This window comes from Gallus gallus, chromosome 1, assembly GCF_016699485.2.
Source record: "Gallus gallus isolate bGalGal1 chromosome 1, bGalGal1.mat.broiler.GRCg7b, whole genome shotgun sequence".
NCBI classification, from domain to species: Eukaryota; Metazoa; Chordata; class Aves; order Galliformes; family Phasianidae; genus Gallus; species Gallus gallus.
Window position 1 is genome coordinate 118,411,419 of NC_052532.1, and position 21,666 is coordinate 118,433,084.

Here is a 21,666-nt window from a genome sequence, read left to right on the forward strand (position 1 = left end):
ACAAACGTGTTTGTATATGAGAAGTGACCGTTGAGTGGTGGTGTGACTCGAATTAAACAACCCCTGACGGATCTGGTGAAGATAAGTCCTGTGATGAGACCTACTGATCTCACCAGCACAAAGGAACTGAGCAAAATCCCTATTTCCCTACACTTGTTACTGTTTGTTGTATTGGCTTTTTTTTTTTTCCTTCCAGGACCAAAAAAAAAAAAACCCCAAACAAACACAAAAAAGAAAAAGCACCCTACCTGGGTATCATTTTCATTTTTACAAATCAGAACAAGCAAGTGGAAGAACACAACCCTCTGTGAACAACTTATTTTTAGTTCATTTGTTCAGGATTGAGTAATCCCTGAGATGAGGCATCGTGAGTCACTTTGTTCATTGTGGATTGTAAAATGTCGGAACGTACAGGTTCCTGTACATGAGAATTATGAACTATGTCACTGCTTTGAAATGGGTGTGTTCTGTGGATGTGACTTCATTTACTATGAAATATCCAGGATAGTGATCAGAACAGGTTTTTTTTTTTCTTTTTAAAGAAAGACTTCTAGAAGTCTTGCTAGTCATATTTTGAGTAGGAACTGTAAGAATTATATTCATAATTGAATCTTGGTGTATTGGTCCTTATCACCAGCACAGCATATGAAGCATATCATGGACTCTGTGCCTTTACTGTAGTGTTTAACTTGTGCTGGAGCATAAAATTTAATGATCCTGTAAAATTCTCATGTTTTCTAATCTCTTCCTGCTTATTATTTTTAAAGCCTTTGACACTGTCCCCCACAACATCCTCATGGAGAAGCTGGCTGCCCATGGTTTGGATGGGTATACACTCTGCTGGGTGAAACGCTGGCTGGATGGCCGGGCCCAAAGAGTTGTGGTCAATTGAGTTAAATCCAGTTGACGGCCAGTCATGAGTGGTGTCCCCCAGGGCTCAGTACTGGAGCTGCTTCTATTTAACATCTTTATTAACAATCTTGATGAGGGGACTGCGTGCACCCTCAGTAAGTTTGCAGACGACACTAAGTTAGGAGGGAGTGTTGATCTGCCTTAGAGGAGAAGGGCACTACAGAGGGACCTGGACAGACTGGATCGATGGGCCAAGGCAAACTGTATGAGTTTCAATAGGGCCAAGTGTCAGGTCCTGCATTTTCGTCACAACAACCCCAGGCAACCCTACAGGCTTAGGGAGGAGTGGCTGGAAAGCTGCCTGATGGAAGGAGACCTTGGTGTACTGATGGACAGCCAGCTTTGGGCACTTCGGTACAGAAAGGACATGGAGGTCGTGGAGCAGGTCCAAAGAAGGGCAACAAGGCTTGTGAAGGGCTTGGAGAACATGCCCTACGAGGAGAGAGTGAAGGAACTGGGGCTGTTTAGTCTGGGGAAAAGGAGGCTGAGGGGAGACCTTACTGCTCTTTTCCAATATCTGAAAGGTGCTTACAGCGAGAGCGGGGTTGGTGTCTTGCTCACTGGTGACAGGTGACAGGACGAGGGGAAATGGTCTCAAGTTGCACTTGGGTAAGTTTAGGTTGGATACCAGGAAACACTTCTTTACAGAAAGGGTTGTTAAGCACTGGGATAGGCTCCCCAGGCAGGTGGTTGAGTCACCATCCGTGGATGTGTTTAAAAACCATTTGGATGTGGTGTTCAGGGACATGATTTAGCGGAGGTTTGTTAGAGTTAGGGTAGTATGGTTAGGTTGTGGTTGAACTCGATGATCTTTAAGGTCTTTTCCAACCTGAGCAATTCTATGATTCTATTTTGTTATATTTTCCATCACATCTATTTAAGGCATACTGGTAAAAATCTCTCTTCTGAATAAAAACAAAGCACAATTTAATTTTAGTGTTGAAAACGTATAAACAACTGAGGTTAGGTGTAGCCTCCCATCATTTCATCCTTCCCCAAGTTCAAAGGAGAATCAGCTTTGAAGGTAGATTTGGTGGCATGGGCCTTGTCCAGTCAAGTGGTGAATATCTCCAAAGACGGAGGTTCAGCAACTTCTCTGGGCAACCCGTGGTGTGATTTATTTTCCTCTTTCGTTATATCTACTACTAGAAAATTGCTGTACTGCTCCCACGTCCTTTGCTCCCTGTCTTTTTGGTGTGAACCTCTGAGAAGAGCCTGGCTCTTCCAAATATGTAAATGGCCATTAAATGACTGTGTATAGAAATCGGACTCCCCCTTTGTCTGGTCTTCTCAAGTCTGAAGAGGCCTAGGTCTCTCAGCCTGTTCTCCAATGTCATGTTCTTCGTTCCTCTGTCTGTGTGTATGTCCCTTTAAGATTTTTTCTTTTTTATTGACATCTATTTAAAGCTATAATCAAGTGACTGTTTGTTATAGCATACTTGGCAAATAGATAGACCAGATGCTGTAACAAGCCTCTCTTCATTCTTTGATTTCCATCGTTTATTTCAGAGAAAGTGTGAGAACACTCTTTCAAAGGATATGTACTAAAAGAGGCCTATTGTATAAGTCCACACAGAATTCAAAGAATGCAAAATAGCAACTACTCTGTGGGAATTCATCCTCTGTTATTAGTGCAGGCAAGAATGAGTCAATTAAAGCATCTTCTCTTGAGCTTCTTGTTCTTTCAAATCCATTAATTGCTGAGCTAACTACAGGAAGACTAAAATCTAGAAATTGTTTGGGGAGGCTATCACAATGAACTAGCCTCATCAATCGCTTGAATTTTGCAAGAAGTTTTTGTTCCCGCTCTTGACAATGGCTCCTATTGTAGCAAAAATATTACTAATGGCTTGCCTCAGTTGAAGTGTTAACACCTGTTTTTCTCTCCTTAAGGGTGAAGTGGAAGGTGACAAGCCCCTGGAAATCCACGCTGCTTCAAATGAAGAGAAGGCCTTGAAGTAGAACACCAGATCATTTGATGTCGAACAGGTAGAGGATAAAAATCAGTAATAGTATATGGCTACAGCAGCAAAGTAACATGAACACTTGCAGATTTGACTTGTACGTAGTTATCTTCTTCATATTGATCTAAAGGGGAAGAGAGGTAATAATTTCAATGCTGTTTGCTTTGATTGTTTTCTTCTCCGCATCCCATTTCTGCCTCCAGTACCAAAAAACTGCTTGCCTGTACAGGTATGAAGAAGGGGAGAAGAACCTATTCTCTGCTCTTATGTTTTCCCTAAAGTTTTGCCAGTTTCAAGGTACAGCCTCATCTTACAGCCTGTAACAATCCATGGTGTGCCTGACCTTTCATGTTGGTGCACTTCACTAATGAGACTTGCTTCTTCAGTTGGGAACCATGGTGGAGGAAATGGAGGCAGTGTTTCCCAGTGCTCTGAGCCAGAAACTAGAGTTGAGGCTCCAGCTCTGTTTTAGGCTGCTTTCTAAAGTGCAACAACTCCTATGATTGTTGCAGATTTCTAGAAAGAAAGAAAGAAAACAAAACAAAAGACAAAAACATAACTCCTAACTTGTAAAGGTAGTTCTAGTTCACAGAACAGAAATAGCTGGGTGTTTAAGGCCTATTATCGCTAATGATTATGTAATTGGACATCATTTAGGACAAAATATCAGATTATCTTCTCACACGGAAGATATTAAAGATGTCTTTTTTGAACATGTTTTTTTTTTGTTGCCTGTCTTTGTCTGATGTTACTTCCACATTATGTTAACGAGTTATTTTTCATCGGGATTCTAGCATTGATGTGACTCCCCATTATTTGTTTATTCAGTGTCCTTTTTACTAGTAAAATTCTTTTATTTTTTTCCTATCTGCCAACTGTGTAAATAGGGCTCAGATTTAAAAAACTGCACCAGTTCTTATTCCATACATCATCACCAGTTGCAAACACTATGCAGGGTGCACACGTCTGCTGAACAACACTGTTCTGCTTTTACAACTTTAACAGCAAAGCTAGTTTTTAATGTTGTGCTTCCATTAATAAATATTGCTATAGCTAGTTCTCAAAAGGGCAGAGATGCTTTGAGTGGCTGACTTACTGAGGTTTTCCTTCAGACATAAGAGTTAGTTTTCTGCCAGAATATGAAGTCTCTAAACGTGTTTTCTAGTATTTTATAAAACAGCCACATAAAAATACAAAAAAGAAATGTTGTTTTGTGTAAGATACTCAGGTAAACCAAGAGGAAGAAAAGCTGCTCTGAAATTCACTAACGTATTGTGCTGCTTTTTAGTTAGGAAAGTGTTGCTAAGTGATAAAAAGCCAGGAATGCTTAATTTTTGTAGATTTATGGGATGCTGTCCCAAGGTTCAATACAAACAAACCCATAAATAGATATTTTCTTTAGCATATGAGCATTTCTGCCAGGTCTTTACTCACTTTTTGAGACAGCAGTACTTCGTGCTTATGGCAAGTTTTCTTTTGAAGAAGATTAAAAAAAAGTAAGGAGGAAAAGCTGTCAGGAAGATTTATACTAAAGTTATCCAAAACCTTTGTCCTCAGGATTTCAATCATAATTATGCTTATGCTGTATAAGTAAAGTAAGCTTTGAGGCATGCTTTTTTTAACAGCTGCTGCTTCAGATGTTCTCATGTCTTTCTTGCTGGAGTTGAGATCGCTCTGTGTTTAAAGTATCTGGGTACTGCTGGTTTTGAAGTCTGCTTGCTTTGCCCCATGTTGTTTCTGGAGGAGATGCATAAATACAACTACTAAAGTTTTGACCTAGAGCAACCAGATGGTGGAAGTCCAATTCAGTCTCAATTCTCAGCTGTTCTGTGGGAGTGCCAATTTGTTACTTCTGCTTGAAACCAAATCTGGTTATTTAACTCCATACTCAAGTCCAGCTGTTTTGTTGGATCTGGGTGATCCCAAACGTTGGAGAACACTGCTGTGACCTTTGAAAAGATGAGTTTGTTTATTCTGAATGAGGTCAGTCCTGAAAGTCTCACTGTATTTTAAACTGTTGGCAATACTCCTAGTTGAATCTGGTTATAAAGTAAATGCGGTCTCATTTTCCTTAGAAGGATTTGTCACAGCATGGGTCTTTGAATTTTGACTGATCAGCCAAGGACAAAATTGCTTTGGCTTGGAAGCAGTAACATGTTTCTCCGTTCCAAAAAAAACCAGCAGCATTGCACTTCCCTTAGTGCATGTTTGTAGTTAGCAGTTATATGCGAACTACAGCCCAAATCGCATCCATCCCGTCAATGGGAGAGACGAGAGACAAGCTTTAATTTTATCCCTTTGTTGTGCTGGTGAACTTTATGGAGGCGACAAGAGTTTGTGTTTTTCCATGGCATCTATCACTTTTAACCTGTTCAGGTTCTATTTTTATCTAATTTTATTTGTTCCAATTAAATTACCCTAGATTTATACCAGTGTAAATCAGATTAGAGAAAGTATACCCGATGGGAATGAAATAGAATTCCATTTGAGAACGCTGATTTCTTACAAAAGATGCCAGTTGATTTTGATGCTTTGTTGCTATGAAATGTTCTTTCTCTTTTATATTTCCATACAGCACAGCTATAGGAACCAGGGAACTTGATGATCCTTGGGGTCCCTTCCAACCTAAGCCGTTCTATGATTAGTGCTGTCATGTCAGAAATATGAATACTTAAATTCCTACACAAAATGTTAGTAGTCAGTTTTCATCAAATAGATTTTGATCAACTTTAAACATCAAATAAAAAAGTATAAATGCAATTTGACAGCTAAAAGGCCTACAATATCATAATTCTGCTTTTTCTCTCTTCTTCACCCCTGTCTCAATATCATCTATGCCCTTTTTTTTTGACTTCAGACGAATAAAGATATAGATAGAAGCAACGATTTCCTAGGAAAAAGAGGATAACCATCGGAATCCATTTTGATTTTGAATGTGACTAATCTGCCTTCTGCCTCAGGAAAGACTGCCGATGTGCTGCTTGGGCTTCTGGAATGGCATTTGTGAAAGGACACTATGTATTTTGGGTCGATCTTGAGACCTTGTCCTCTGCTCTGCAGTGGGAGTTAAGTCTGCCACACTTGTCCCGTTGCAGGATCAGCATTGCAAGTAGCAAGTCTCAAAATTCTTCAGTCTTGTTATTATTTATGTATAAAATAAAATTCCTATTACATAAAATGGTTATGATTTCTTTTCCTTTCCTGTGTTCTTTAAGCTCATGTATCTGTCCTGGGTGTAATCTAGGAAGGGTTCTTAAGATGCTCTTGACAGTGCTGGTGCATCTAATGGTGAGGAAAAGCTTGAAGTAGCACAATGTTTTGGTTGACATTAGCTGATGGAATTATGCATTACGACAATTACAATGAATCTTGTGTTTTGTCTGAGTCTCCCTCTCCTTTCTATACAAATCTTCTGCCTCACCAGTGCCAATGGGAGGTATATAATGAAGCATCTGTGAATTCCTGTCTAGTAGGCGGGTGGGAATGGAGCTGTTAGTGTTTGTTCTTGTTTTTGCTTGAATGCACAGTTCAATGGGAATGAGAATATTATAGTGGTGAGAACCAGCTATAAAATAACTTGTCTGTTTCCTCATTGTGGGCTAGGGGAGGGGAGAAAAAGTGAAGGGAAATACAAAAAGATTTCAAACACTTGGAAGTCCTTTCACAATAAAACCATCGTTTGTTGCCATTTTCAGGAATCTCTCCCTTGGTGATGCTTCAGGAGATACTGATACAAAATCAGTTGTGCTGCTTTTATTCCAGGCGACTTGTAGCGTTTAAAGTTCTGTGGGTGTATCTTAAATGTTCCTAAATTAATCATCAGTGAATATGAGGGAAGGATGGAACTAAACGAGTGCCTGTGAGATGAATTCTGAAAGAAAAAGGCAAGAAGCTACAAGGTAAATTGGATTTAAAATGTTTTTAAACATCTTTGTTATTACTTGCTGCGGTGTTGCAGCTGACTGTATTCCACAGACTTCCACAGAGGAAAAACAAATGAACCTTGGCAATGCTAATGCCAATCTGTGTGGGCATTATAAAGCAGGCAAGTTCTTTGATACAGGCATAAGGCACGTAGTTGCCTCAAGCAGAAAATAGTATCTCGCAACATGTTGAGCACATGTTCTTAGGAATGTTTTAGGCTGGTAAATAATTGTACGTGTTGTGGTTAAAAAAAATTCCAGGTTAACTAAGTATAGTGACTCAAATGCTTTTTGTTTGGGTGCGTCTTTATTTTGCCTGTTTACACCGCTGCTTAGAAGTGTCCCAAAACAATAGGCTGCAAATGCTTTTATCTGGCAGGAAAAGGCCGCCTTCAGCCACCTGCATACTTCAGATGAGGGGGGATGGTTCCAAAATGGGAACAAGATGTCCATAAGTGGAATCCTTGACTTACCTCTTCTAGCAACAGTTTTTTTTTTTTTTTACAAGTGCAGGAAAAAAATGTTGCCTGCTTTTCAGAGTGCAAGAGGTCATAGGCATTCAACTCACTTGGCACACTCCTCATGAGGAACAGGAGAGCAGTTGGCTGCTCTTTGTATATATGTATACGTGTACAGATGCTGCGGCCTCTTTTCTACACGTGTTATCTTTTGCCAGACTTCGTTTGTGAGTATTACAACATAAGATAAAAGCAGTATATTCCCCCCCCAAGTTTCACATCAGCAATTTGATCAACCTTCCACCCTGAGCCTTTCGACTTGCTAACTGCAGTCTGTGTAAATGAGGAAACTGTCCTCATCTCAGCACCCTCAGTCACAGTGTCAGCACATTTGCTAGGGATGGGTTGCAATGCTGCCTCTGAAAAACACGATCTTTAAGCTCTGCAGCTTGTGGAGGTGATCTGGTTATCCAATTCAGCCTTTGGTCTGGGATGGAAATTCCTTATGTAGTTTCTTTTTTTTTTTTTGTCTGAGTAAATGTGGATAACGCAGCCTCTGGTTTTGCTAGAAATACATCTCTAGCTGACTAATCCTGCTAGCCTATGTAAGTGGAAAACCTGGCAGCCTTGAATAATACCACAGTATTTTGACACAAGTGTTTACTGAAAGAAAAAAACCAAAGTAGGCTCAATGCTCTGACTGCAGAAGGCCCCCAATACAAACTTATCAGTAGAGGTGGCAACTGAAGTACTTTGGAACCTTCCTCGTTGTAGCTGTCACTACTTGAAGAGAGTTACAGTTCTTGAGTGTGAGAAAGCAAGATTGACACAGCAGGAGTGGTATTTTAGAGCTGGAGAAGTGGCTTGCTACAGCTCTGTTTATTAGCCCTGGCAGAAGAAAATTGTGAGTACATTTTTTTTCCTTTTTTTTCCTAATTCCTTACTGTTATTTCCATACCCTCCTATAGACTCCAAACTCCTTGTAAAGCCAGTTTTAATGTAATAATCTGCTATTAACAGAGAGCGTTTCAGTTCTTCAGGCTTGCCACAGGAGCCCACATACTTTCCCACTGGGCCTTTCTGAATCTTTCTGAATGTAGCACCTCCGAGCAGGATCAACTTTTGCACCTGGATGGCCTGGCAGCTGCCTGGGTCAGCAGCCCTGCGTAGTGTTTTTGACAGGTACAACAGCTGCTTGTTTACAAGGAAAACCTTTGATAGCAATATCATAACTACAAAGCAGAAGAGGAGATGTCTCTTAGCAGAAAAGAAAAAAAAAAAAAAGTCTTGTGTAACAACATCCTGTCCTTCTGCATCTGGGCCATCAGCTGATTCTGGTGTTTCTTGACTCTGTATTGTTCTTGATGTGTCAGGAGCTGACTGCTTTCTCAAGGCCTCTCTGAAAGCAACGTTGGTGCGTTGATGTAATGGCACTCTTTTCTCTCATTCCATGTCGGTGAAGTTCATTGTTGGTCATCTTGTTAAAGACCAGTGCCTGATCTGGACTTTCATCTTGTTATCTTGATGTTATGGATTGCACCGGAATGCTGCTCTTACTACCACGTTTTCACCTGGTGTTACTGGTAGCTGTTGCATGGGGCTTGAAAGCTGGAGGAATCAAAGGTGGGCTCAGGATGTCTCACAGGTGGTTATCAGTCTTCTTCCTCTAAAAATGATTTTTTTTTTTACAGTGCCTGCTCCAGGCCAAGCTGTCAGGCTCTTCTGATTTCTGCCGACCTTTTGTCTGCCAACACCCAAAGCCAGGTGGGTGTGTGAACCATATCCAGCTGCAGCAGGTGAGCTGGGTGTGTTGCTCCATCATGAGACCCAGATACTGAGGGATGATCTTGATAGATGGCGAGGTGTCCTGAGGGCATGGGCCGACCAAGTTTTAGTGAGTGTTTTGTTTTTTTTTGGTTCTGTAAAGAGGGAGGCTGCCCCTAGGCAACGTGTTTGCATGTTCCCAGGAGCAGCCATGCAGCAGTCTGAGCTGCACACAAACAGGATCCCAACATTCAGGTCTCCGCCCACCGTAAACACAGTGAAGGTCAGGAAGCTTATGTGTTTATACTGTGAATATAGGAACTGCATAAGCCTCAGGAGTTTAACGTGACAGGGACTAAAGCTAAAGGATGTGCTTTACTTGTAGTCTGAATGTTGAGGTTAGTAACATAGCCACAGAAAGTAGCAAGGAGGATCATTTGCTATGGTGCACTGTGTGGCAGAGGGCAGTTGCTCTAGAAGACTCTTGCTGTGTTCCTTTAGCTACTTGGCTTCTTCAGTCCTTCTGCCCAGGGAAGGCAGCTTGCAGGTTAACGCTCAGCATGCCTTTTATCTTAGAAACGAGTGACCAGGTGACAGAATTAACTTAAAAGAAGATTCTCATTCTTCCTTCTTTGGATGTTGCTGCGTGATGGCTACACAACCATACCACTTCCCATACTGGAATTTTTTTGGAAGTCCTGTGGTCTCTGTCCCATCATAGTAATAAACCCAATGTCTGTGTAGTCAGCCTGATGTGCTCAGCTCCAGGGCACAGCACCCGTGCTGCTGAAGGAGTCACCTGCTGCATGGAGCTGACCTCGATCCCTAGATGGAGCCTGCCAGGGGAGGAAGCAGGCCTGGAACAGAGATGCACAAAGGTACTGCCTTGTGACAGCTTCCTGGGGGTGCAGGAGAGCACTTTCACTTTCCTGGAGGTAGGGAGAAGGATTAAGCATTAAGCTGGACAAGACTAAGTGGCTGCATGCATGCACTAATCAAAGCTTGTAAGCAGAAAGCCGTGGAGGCTGCCCAGGGAGATGAGTCACCGTCCCTATTGGTGTTCAAGAACCGTGGAGATGTGGCACTGAGAGTCACAATTAGTGGGCATGGTGGGGTTGGACTGATGGCTGGACTAGATGATCTTAGTGGTCTTTTCCAACCTTAATGATTCTATGGCTTTGTGTTTCCGGATCCTTTCTTTTTTGTTAGTATTTGTGTACAGAAATGCACGTGGAGCTGTGCATCCATCCATAGTGAAAGGGATTCTTCCCTTCCCCCACCCCCTGCCCTAGATTAAGTCCACAAGCGTCTGTGTAAATACAGCCGGCCTCAGACTCACTTCCTGAGGGAGCCATTTCCTGACTTGTAGGGCGCTCGAGCAAGTGCTCATTCATACCATGAATCATAAAGGTAACCTCCGTTCAAAGCGCTGTGCCATGCTTTGGCTTCCTACAAAAAACGGGTTTTGTTGTTGAACACGGCCTGCTGCCATCAGCTGTGCGCCTACCCTTGGAACTGTTCCCGTGGGGTTTTTTGATCTATCTTAAAAGAGTAGTTCCCAACTGCCTGGACGAAAGGTGGCTGCTGAAGGCAGGGAGGCTGTCCGGGAGCGGTATGTCTGCTGTCGTGCGTCAGGCATGATGCATTTTTAGAGTGGTGTTAGCCCCTGCAGGACCTGTCCCTATGTTCTGAGGTGTGCTAGAGGGAGGGCTAGTGCAGGAGCACCCTCTGCCAGCCCCTGCCTTCCCCTGAGCCCTACAGAGCTGTGGGAGGAACCAAACCCCTATGTCTGTTGGTCTCTGGCTGATGCACCGGGGTGCAGCCCTGGTGCCTGCCACAGGTTGCAGCCCCTGGGTGAAGAGCAGGCCACGCTTAGCGCACAGAGTTGTCTGTGGGCCAGCAGGCCCACAACAGCACCTGGGTTTTCCTTGTGAGACCCCAGCATGGCCTTGCCAAGGGCCCAGCTCAGCTGCCTGCCCTGAGGATGCCCAGCTCTTCCCCTGGGGCTCCCTTGCAGGACAACTGGCGACAGACATATCCAGGCTGGGCTCTTAGTTCTTGGTGGCAACTCATTCTGGCCTGTGACCCCTCTCTGGCTGCCTTCCCAGTGCTGCTCTGGCCTCTGGTCCTTCCCAGAGTAACTGGGAGAGCCGTCACGCCTTGGCCTCCCCTGCTTTCCAGGTTCCTCTGCTACAGGTCCTTCAGGCTCCTCATGTGCGGTTACTGCTGCGGCTTTTATCACTGATCGCGTGACTGTGTTTCCTTAAAGTGCAAGCAATTATTACCTTGAGAGCCAGAGAACAGTAAGTTCAGTCTTTTATGTTCATTTATTTTGAACGTGGAGCTTTTCAGCTGGGTTAATTTGTCACTGTGGCGGCCCAGTGGCCTCACTGACCTGTCCCGGGGCTGGGCTCTGTGCCAGCTCCGTACCTCCAGCTGCATGGCTGGGCTCCCCAGAGTCCCCGTTGCATTGCCCTGTGCCAAGGCAGCTGCCTGAGGCTGTCCCCAGCCACACAGCAGCGTCTCCTCTGCCAAGGACAGGAGGCAGTGAGAGCATGCAAAGAAACTGTGCTGGCTCCTTTTTATGTGTGTGTGTGTGTGTGCCTCTCTACTGTCATTTAAGGTCCTTCAATGGCTGCCAGTAAGGGTGGGTTTCTGGCTCCATCTCTTCTCCTCCCTTAGTCACGGTGTCACACGATGGCTGAGGGACCTCTGGAGGTCACCTGCTCGAACTCCTGCCCAAGCAGGGACACCCAGAGCATGGTGCCTGGGCCATGTCGGGGTGGCATTTGGAGATCTCCAAGGAGGAGGCTTCAGCTCTGCAGCAGGGGGGAGGTCATGCTCCTCCCAAAGCTAAAGCCTTGGGGGCATTTTCATGAGTGACTTACAGCCAGGTGAGGGCTGTATGGCTTCTGCAGGGACTGAGGCTTTCCTTTCATTGTTCCAGGTAACGTATTCTTCAAGCATTTTGAGATTCAAACGTTTTAACTTCAGGAAAGGGAAACGAACATGAGATGTGACAAACATTCCTGAAGGACAACTGTGTTGTACGTAGTAAGGTGGACAGAAGAGCGGCTCGCCTCTCTTGAGGTGGGGATTTACTTGTAGGTTTAATCATCAAATCTATTGTCCTAAGGAAAAATGAAGAACAAAAACAAACAAAAAACAGACTAGAAAAATGGAGCTTAAAGCAAAGAAGAAACTAACTGGGCCTCTCCGGTTAGTTACGCTGCCCTAATTGTTTAACGTGCTCGAGCCATTGGTTAGTTTCCCGAAAGCAAAAACTCAACACCCTGAAGTAATTTATTGTATGATAATTCCAACCTGGTGCTTGTTTTGGATTTACAAACGCTGTGGAATGCTTTGCTGAAAAGAGCACCAGATGTTTCTTATGGTGCGCGCTTGAAGGTCACAGCTGCATCTCGTAACTTCATAGCAGATGCAGCAAAGGCAAAGATTTCCTGCTGGGTGCCGGGCTGCCAGCACGTTGTTTACCTCAAGGTGAGCCAGTTTGGCGGTGATGGGTCGTGGTGGGGCAGGAAAGAGCAGATAGGCCTCATGCATTGGAGCCTCTGCCTGAAAAGAAACCATTGAGTTTCGGATTCCGGACTGGTATTTTTATGGCTTGTTTGAAGGCAGCTGGTACTGCAGGAATCGTTGGTGCTGACCCATCATGCCTCACTGTGGAGCAGCTGGAGGAAGGCGTTCCTGAAGCATGGGATTTTATGCTTGTCAGTGGTGCCCAGTGGCAGTACCAGAGGCAATAGGCACAAACTGCAGCACGGGAGGTTCCTTCTGAGCACTGGGCAGCACTTATGTGCTATGCAGGTGATGGAGCACCAGCTAGGACCACCCAGAGGCTGTGGGGTCTCTTCCTTTGAGATCTCTAAAAGCTGCCCGGCCGTGGGCCTGGGCATCCTGCTTGGGGTGTTCCTGCTTGGACAGGACCTGATGGACCCAGAGGACCCAGCAGCCTCAGCCATGCTGTCATTCTGCGATTCAGTCCCTCTGAGCACAGCATGCATCTGCAGGGAAGGGCGCACAACATGCAGCGCTCAGTTGCAGCGGGTTGTGGTACAGGCTCTGCGCCACTGGCTGCCTGCACCGTGCAGGGGGACATGGCCACGGTGTGTGGAGGCAAAGCTGGTCCTGCTGGGGCATGCAGCAGGGATCCTGAGGACGTCCAATGACAGGGTTTAAAGTGTTTTGGCTTTGCGCAGCACAAAGCAACAGCCAAGTCCAAATGGCAAGGAAAGCAGTGCTGGGGATGTGGTTGTTGCACATCTTCCTTGTGCATGCAGGGCTTCCCCTGGCCATAGCTTCCTGCGGGTCTTCTGGTCAGATTTCAGACAGTTTGGTGATGGCAAGCTTGGCATGGAAATGCAGAATCATTTTACTGCTTCCCTGTACTGAGAAAGTCATCACCTGATGCCTATAAATCCTACATTTTTGCTTATGGTAAGGTTTTCTTCTCTGGGACTCTCTAACCTTGGCCTCATTCACTTTCATTTGAACTGGCTGCACTGTGTCATGCAGTGGACTTCATTCCCTTGGCCTTGTTTACAGTCTGCCAGGTCTTGGAGATAGGTCATTACATAAGATGGGTGTGTTTCCCTGCAGGGGTGAGGAGCAGTGTGCTGACTGCCGTTACCCATGGAACCTTCAGCCAGTTTGATCTCAAGGTGAATTAATAGAGTCTTACTTGTTTGGTGCTAGCGCTTGTTTCTGCCTCTCTGCCAGGCCTGCCTGGTGCTGCTCAGGCACAAATAACTCCCGCTTGTGAATCCATCAATGTGTGGCTGAAGAGATCGATGGGAGGTAACAGTAAACCAGGGGATACTTGATATATCCCAAGAATTTATCTATGAGATGTCTCGTTTTGCAAAGTAAGAGCCTTCTGTTTCTGGGCCGCTCTCACGGCCGGCCCTGCACTGCTGCAGGCCCTCTTCCTGCCCTTCCTTCCCACTGCATTGGCAGTCCCCACATCTCAGGGACCCCAGAGGAGACACCAATGGGCTCACTCTGGCACCCCCTTGGCCATTCCCACATTGGATGGGTGTCTGTAAGGGCCATTCTGGGAGTTTTTTCACTGTTTCTTTGCAGTTTGGCCTGTGCTGATTAAGATCAATCTAGTAAGCAATAGAAAGTAGCGGTTTTTAAGGGGCGAGGCGTGTTTTTTTCTGTAAATGCAGCAAAATGTATTCTGGCTGGGTGGTGGTAAATGTTCTTGCAAATCTGTGTTGGCCTGAGCCAGGAAGTTAGTCTGGGGAAAAGAGTGGAATTCAGCTGTCCAAACTGATTGCTCGCACCAAGATTGAGCCCGTAAACCAAAACTGGGAAGGTTTTGTGTTTCCTCCTGTCCGTTTGTTTGCTGTTGCTGCTGTGCCAGTCACTGGAACAGGGTTGATGGAAAGGTTCGTGGTGATCACGAAGACCCAGAGTTGAGTTTGACCATCATAAGCAAAGTTAGAGGACGGCAGTTCTAAGGTGCCTTTGCAGCGGTAGTGGGATGCCAAGTGACAACAACCAGCTTTGAAAGTCCTCCCCCTTGCACTTTAACCCATGTGTTTTGAAAACACCTCCGCTCCTTGGGAACACTGCTGGTGGGCGGGCAGTCACCTGCTGCTGCCCCCATGGCCTTTCTGTGTATAAAAGGGGGGTGGTAAGAATGAAGCAGCCATAAGCAGTGTCTGTTGTGATAGGACAAGGAGAAATGGTTTCAAGCTAAAAGAGGGGAGGTGTAGATTGGCCGTAAGGAAGAAGAGTTGTACAGTCAAAGTGGTGAGGCACTGGCACAGGTTGCCCACGGAGTTGGTGGGTGCCGTGTCCCTGGAGGCGCCTGGTGAGGCTGGACAGGGCTCTGAGCACCCTGATGGAGCTGTGGATGTCCTTGTTCATTGCAGGGGAGTTGGACTAGGTTGCCTTTAAGGGTCCAGTCTATGATTCTGTGACCACTGCCTTGTGCTAGGGAACAAGCAGCAGACCTTGCCTCTCTGCTGCCAGTTCTTCTGACTCTGCTTGGGAGAAGGAAGAGAGCCTTGGGAACTGGACATGTGGTTTCCTTCTGAGCGAACACAGCCAGCTCACAGCTGCTTGGTGAATGGTGCAAACGTGCAGGTGTCCAAGTGCAAATAAACAATCCGTGTAACTTAGAGGCAGTTCTGCAGCCAATATTTGTTTTGCATTCTCGTGAGTTAACCACCCCCTGGGGCTTTTCTATCTTAAATCCTTAAAATTAAACTGAGACTGGTGTGAAGATGAATGTTATCTCCCTGCCCTATTTTCAGCTGAGAGGTGTACCTGCGCTCCGTTCAGCTATCAGATATGGCTGTTGTTTCTGCCTGCAAAGAGTGTGGATCAGCTGGGCCTTGGGGGCAGGGAGGGCACGGGGAGGGAGCTGTGCCTGGGTGGCAGAGTTGCAGCCTGCTCTGAGATTGCACAGAGATTAAACACCTGCTTCCAACATGCTAACTGTGTTTTGTTTTGTTTCAGAGCACCTGATGCTTTTATTGAAATTACATCCTCTTCTCTGAAATAGAGTTCCTAAAGTCTGTTGGAGCAGCCTTGCCCGTGCAAGCGAAGTGATGGCAGGTTGCTGCAGCACTGGGGAGGCTGCAAAGAGACCCGTGGGCCAGGGGCTGCAGTGGAATAGGGCATGGGGGCACAGGGTAGCACCAGGCAAGGGGCAGCTTGTTCCATTCAGCTGTTGCAACATTTCGGGCTCCTGAAGACACTTTGTAAGGTTTCCTCCTTTAGGGCATTCGGGGTCGTGTGCATTTCCTTCCTGTCTCATCAAGAGAGGGAGGCGAGAACCGGTATTGTGCTAGCATCCAGCCCATTTGCATTACGTTTTGCAATGGCTTTCTCCATTTGGCTGCACATGTCCTGGTGTTTTCCCAGCACAGCGTGGGTCAGCTGGCCATGTACCAGGCTGCAGTGTCCGGGGCAGCATGTGGGGTCACGCAGGCACTGCTGGCTGCTCTGGGAGAGGTCCACAGCCACTCCTTGGGAGGAAGAAGAGGAGGGGAGGGGGCAGGGCTGCTTTTCTTGCACGCTTTATGTTTTAAGTGAAATGGACAAAAAAATGCTCCCTCTAGGCTGTCACTATGGCTACAGGGGTGAGGGAGCCTTGAGCAGGAAAACAGCCAGAGGGAGGGGCGGGGAGCTGTCCCTGTGTCCTTCCCCTCAACCCGAGGCCGCCTTGCCATCCCAACCCCATGGGAAGGTTTTACTTGCAAAGGTTTCTGGGGCTTGCTGCGCACAAAGAGCCTTTCCCCAGCGTTTCTGGGAGGGCAGGGTTACACCTCCCTGCAGGCATTACTGTCTCTGTCTGTACACCACTTTTCTAACTTCCCCAGATGCAGGAAAACCATACCAAGCAAGTAAGATAAGGCAGGAGGCTGAGATACCTTCAGCCCACACACATGTACAGGGCTGAAAATAACTGGTTTGCCAATAACGTCAAAGAAACAAACCTTAGCACTGCTCTTTAGTTCTATGCCACAGCTCTGTTAGGGGCTGGTTTTAGAACTGCTACCACAAGCCACATCAGAAAGGTTGCCTTTACCTCTGGGTCTGAGTGTTTAGCACAACTGCAGCTGGTTGTGTGCTCCGTTACCACCGCCTGCCCTGGTTTTCTGTGATGCCTTCAGAGTGGAATTCATTTAGAAAATAACCAGTGCCAGACTGCACTGGCAGAAGATGATGAGCAAGATATGAGAAACACTTTTAAATTGCTTGAAAATGCGTCTAGGCTGTTTACTTTCCTAATTACAGTGCCTAATTAGCAAGCTTGTTGCATTCAGTCCTGCTGCTTTGATTGCTTGATTGTGCTACAGGAGCGGGGCTTGACACTGAAGCAGTTCTGTCCTAGATATCTAATGAGCTATTCATTTGAAAACAAAAACATTCTTAAACTACTCTACTCCGAAGCACCCCCTAGACTGACACATGGCCACTTCTCAGATTTAGGTGCGGGTTACCCGTGGCAGGTTAAGTCTCTTTCCTTCCTTAGAAGTGAAAGCAGCACTGGTCAAAAGAGGCTTTCCATTGTGGGCATCCTATGGAGCAAGAGGACAGAAATAGAAAAACCACATGCATCCACTCTCACTGGCCTTTTGGGAGAAAGGCAGGCACTGTATTGCAAAGCAAAGTGGATACATTTGTTTTCCAACTTAAAAGTTGATGAAGGAGTGGAGGAGCAGTACAGCATTATGCCTACAGAGCATATTCATGCACACCCAACACTCCTTGTGTGGAAGACATGAAACTGCCTAGCCATTGCAGAACCTTGCCCCAGCTCCTGCAGGCAAAACAAGAGCACCTTCTCTCCCTGCTGGGGAAGGTGGTAAGCAGTGCTTCACATGTGAAAGGATGTTTGAGTGACACAAGTGGTGTTATCCAAACAAAGGCCATGCACGAGAATTAAAGTCAGACTACCGCCATAGAGTGAAAACTATTTATTCTTATAAAAGGAAATAAAACAAACCCTACCAGTGTGTACATTGTACACATTTGAATGACACTTACAAGAATGAAGTTTTCATATACAAAGATTACAAGCCCACACTGGTAAAGGATGGATACAAGCACATATTCAACTTGAGATGCCTCCACTCCAGCTCACAGTACCAATTACTCTATGACCACAGTTGCATAGTATTAGCATCCACACTATTTTATTCCACTATGAACACAGAAAGCAAGAAGGAGTTTATTCAGAGAGCATGTATATTCATTTGAAGAGTTTAGTCGCTGGAACCTTCTCTCACTACTCTTCTGTTGCCATCTTCAAGAGATACTCTTTGTCGATTTTGAAGAGCCTCCAGCCCTCTTCAGTGGACAGATCAGAGGCACCCCTTCTCTTGTAGAACCTGATGGAGGGCTCATTCCACTCTGCAACTAGGAAGTGCATACTGCTGCAGCGGCACTTGACAGCAACCTGCAGGAGTGCAACAGCATTTCAAGTAGCAGCCACAGGTCAGCAGGCCTTACCGGTCCTACACTAAGCAGCAGCCAGCTACGTATCACTACAAGTCATGAAGTTCATTTTATCTCTCAGCTTAGCACTTGTCACTGTTTAACAGCCTCTAGACAGTGTTTAGAGCTGTCTGGTGCTTATCATCTCTTTTAGTAACTCAGATATGCTAATCCTATGTAGTGCTCAAGGAGAAACTTGATTGCAGCTAACAGAAAAGCAAGACCAGCAAGACTACTGCTCTGTCACATGTCCACAGTGCTCTTTGTTTATCACTCAGGCATACCTGACTCAAATTCTTCAGGATTTCTGATCCAATGCCAAGTCCTAAGGAAAAAAAAAAGCAACAAAAAAATACAGTCAAGAAAAAACACTAAGAAAGTTTGAATTTTAAAGAGGCCCTATAGGAAGTGACTCATCCAATTCCATAGTGCTTACCTCTGTACTCAGCCATCACATAGAAATCTTCAAGATACAACAGCTTTCCAATCCATGGATCGTAAGTGAAGTAATACATAGCAAAGCCCACAATGCTGTGCCCTGAAACAAAGTACGCAGCTTTAGCTGGGCTGAAACTACTGATGTGCATTAAGTCTTACATGCATGTTTAAATGTACAGATTGTGACATGCAGCCATTTGCTATAAGGTTAGAATAAGAATTAAGCACAACTGAAAACTATAAACTTGCATCAACCTAATGGAAGACTGCCCTCTTCACACCCTGAAATGCTCAAGAGCGATGTTATAGTAAGCAGTGAACAAAGGCTTTTTTTTTTTCCCTACAAATACATACCCTACTGATTTATCAGTATTTCCTTTCTGGAATACAAAGCATTACAAAGCAGTTCAAAACCTACGTAACCACCCCAACTCTGCCTTCTTGGCAACCCCAACAAGGTATGAAACTCTACAGAAGGTTCATCTTCCATTGTATCTCTCTCAGTAAGTACTGCGAGAGAAGGCATGCTCACGGACAACTGCTACAGCAGCATTTCTGATACCTCAACTTATATGTGTGCATTGATAGTACTGCACTGTTTTGTCTTCAGCACCAGCAAGTCAAGCTAAATAAAGCCGCAGCTTCAAGTTCGACTGCACTGCTCAACAGGGAAGAGAAACCAACTCCTCCAGCAGTAGCATACTCAAATCTAAGCCTTGAAAATCATAACATCTACCATAGTACTCCGCACATACTCTAAAGGAAGCGTGCAAAAACTTCTGATCTACTGTGTCTTTGGTAAAGGTTTGGGGATAGCACTCGTCCCTGTAGACCTTACCTCATATTATGATCATCTACTTTATTGTGTAACGGATCTTTTAGTTACCTCCCCGCCCATCCATGTACACAGAAGGGCCATGTACATGGCGAAGCTAGAGACTGTAACCTGAAGATTGGGGACAAATTAAAGAAAACATGTGATTCAACAGGATTACATAAGGTTAAGTTAGGGTCAAACAAGAAAAGCCATTTAATTACTTGGCATTAAGTACATAGTTACACCTGGACATCTGACATCTCCAAGGTTAGCAACTACTTCAGAACAGCATCACTATGGTCCCGCGTTTAAGCTCAGCCTGTTCCTCCTACCCCAGCTCCTCACGGAACCTCGCTAAGGCACGCCACAATAAGCACATGTAAGACATCTCTCGCCTAAAAGCAAGCGGTGCAGAACCTCACCTTCGGACGACCACTGTTCTTTCGGCACCTCCGCAACGAGACAGTGGTAGAACGGGTGCTCGCCAAAGCCGTCCTCAAGCAGCTCTACGAAAGCAAAACAAACGGGCACCTCAGCCTCGGGCGCCGGCACCGGGCCGCAGCGGGGCGGGCGGCCGCCGCCTGCCTACCTTTCTCGGTTAGCACCACTTGATCCTCCATGTCCTCGTACTTGGCTAGTTCCTGGAAGAGCGCAACAAGTCAGCCGCCTCCCCTGGGCCGCTCACCCCCCCGCGGCCTTGCGCAACGCCCTGTTTGCGCTCAGCCGGGCCGGGACCGGCCGCCTCCCCGCCCCCCCCCTCCCCCCGGCCGCCGCCCGCACCTTGATCAGTCGCAGCAGGTCGGAGCAGTCCTCGGGACGCGCGGCGCGGATACTGAACGAAGCCATTTTCGACGGCGTTTCCCCCTGCGGCCCCCTCGGCTGACGAGTCCCCGGTGTGTGAACAGGAGGAGCAGCTGTTTCTTCATTCGTGTCCCGGGCGCGGCGGCCACCTGCGGTCAGTCAGGCTGCGAGCATGTCCCGGCGGCGTTCAGCAGGCAGACGACTCACCCACCGACTTCGGCGACGGCTGGAACTCAACTGTGCCTCCGCCAGCGTCTCCGCCTCCATTTATAGACGACGGCGCTCCGCCTCCCCCGCACGAGAGCCAATGGGAGCGCCCGCAGCTCTCGCCCCCAGCCAATGGCAGCGCCCCTCCCCGGAATCTTGCCTCGCCCTGCCAGCAACAGCTGCTGCGGATGTCTCGTGACTCCCCACCCCCACGACGCCCCCTGGCGGAGGCGGGAGGCGCAGCAGGACAGGCCCCGCCCTTCCCTCTCGGCGACCGGGGGGGCTCGTGTGCGGGGGCTTTGTCACTTGTTTTGCACCGCTGTATGAAATAAAAGCCTCCGTAGCTGCCTGAAGTGTTGGAACAGTACATATGACCACCTCCGGGAGGCGTTTGAGTCTCCATCCCTGAATGTGTTTAAAAACCCTTTGAATAGGGTGCTCAGGGACATGATTTAGTGGAGGGCTGTTAGGGTAGTATGGTTAGGGTGCGGTTGGACTCGATTATCTTTAAGGTCTTTTCCAACCTGAGTGATTCTATGATATCAAACTCTGTGTGGAGGGTTATGGTCCCCCTCCTCCTCAGGGCATCCGCACTCCCAGCAAGAGTGCACATACACAGCCCTTTGGTCACCACAGGCACACAGACCTTCCTGCATGTGCTCCCTGACAGAGGGAGCAAAATCAGATCCCTTTGAGAATAAAAATGCCCAATGCTGAGGTACCTTCCTGGCCAAAAGCTGTGACCACGCCTGTGATGAGGGCTTGCACAGTGCCTAGCCAAGCTGTTGTTCCCTGACCAGATCAGGGCCTTAAGTCTGACAAGGCCTACCAGATAGACCACTTGGATGAGAAGTAGAAGAATTACTTGGAATACACATGGTTTTATTTTCACCTTTTTCAACCTTGCAACTATCACATCTACTCCTAGATACTGTAAATGAGCTCCTCTCCTCTCCTCTCCTCTCCTCTCCTCTCCTCTCCTCTCCTCTCCTCTCCTCTCCTCTCCTCTCCTCTCCTCTCCTCTCCTCTCCTCTCCTCTCCTCTCCTCTCCTCTCCTCTCCTCTCTTTTGTTTTCTTTTTACATTTAGATTTATCTGGTTTAACTGGTTTCAAGAGTAATTTGGGGTATGTGAAGACATTAAGTCATGTAGAATAACAGTCCTTAAAACACAGATCCCTGAACATTTTCACAACACTCACACCCTGTTTTTCAGTGCACACGATGACTTAAGAAGTTCACCTTCATTTAGACATAGGGACCAGTATGGAACATGATACTGCAAAAGAATTGTGTGGAGAAGTGTATTCTGGTGGCCAGGTTCAGTCAAGAAAATCATCTGGCACATGCTTAGAGTCTTGGAAGACTCTAACACCTTAAATTCACCCTAAATCCAGTTTACCCT

At 46.3% G+C, this 21,666-nt stretch overlaps 2 protein-coding genes across 9 annotated transcripts in view; one reads left to right on the forward strand and one right to left on the reverse strand.

The window, feature by feature from the left end:
• Positions 1 to 6,054, forward strand: part of APOO (apolipoprotein O) — a 31,371-nt gene extending 25,317 nt beyond the window's left edge. For 5 of the 7 annotated variants that reach the window (XM_046912345.1, XM_015272534.4, XM_025146574.3 and 2 more), the window contains 2 exons: positions 2,806 to 2,901; positions 5,734 to 6,054. In XM_046912345.1, the coding sequence (XP_046768301.1) occupies positions 2,806 to 2,874 (69 nt within the window). In that variant the 3' untranslated portion in view covers positions 2,875 to 2,901; positions 5,734 to 6,054. Of the gene's footprint in view, positions 1 to 2,805; positions 2,902 to 5,451 lie in introns of all 7 variants that reach the window. The other 2 variants (XM_025146572.3, XM_025146573.3) reach the window with 1 other exon arrangement.
• An 11,411-nt stretch (positions 6,055 to 17,465) lies between these two features.
• SAT1 (spermidine/spermine N1-acetyltransferase 1) lies at positions 17,466 to 20,297 on the reverse strand. 2 transcript variants are annotated; one of them, XM_046940402.1, is made up of 6 exons: positions 20,036 to 20,297; positions 19,845 to 19,896; positions 19,678 to 19,761; positions 18,437 to 18,538; positions 18,285 to 18,325; positions 17,466 to 17,922 (listed from the first exon to the last, which is right to left on the reverse strand). In XM_046940402.1, exons 1-6 carry the CDS (start codon positions 20,099 to 20,101, stop codon positions 17,812 to 17,814), a joined length of 456 nt encoding a protein of 151 aa, XP_046796358.1. In that variant the 5' UTR covers positions 20,102 to 20,297; the 3' UTR covers positions 17,466 to 17,811. The 2 variants fall into 2 exon arrangements, with proteins under 2 accessions (XP_046796358.1, NP_989517.1); NM_204186.2 differs by having other exon boundaries at positions 17,466 to 17,962.
• Between the last annotated feature and the right edge of the window lie 1,369 nt (positions 20,298 to 21,666).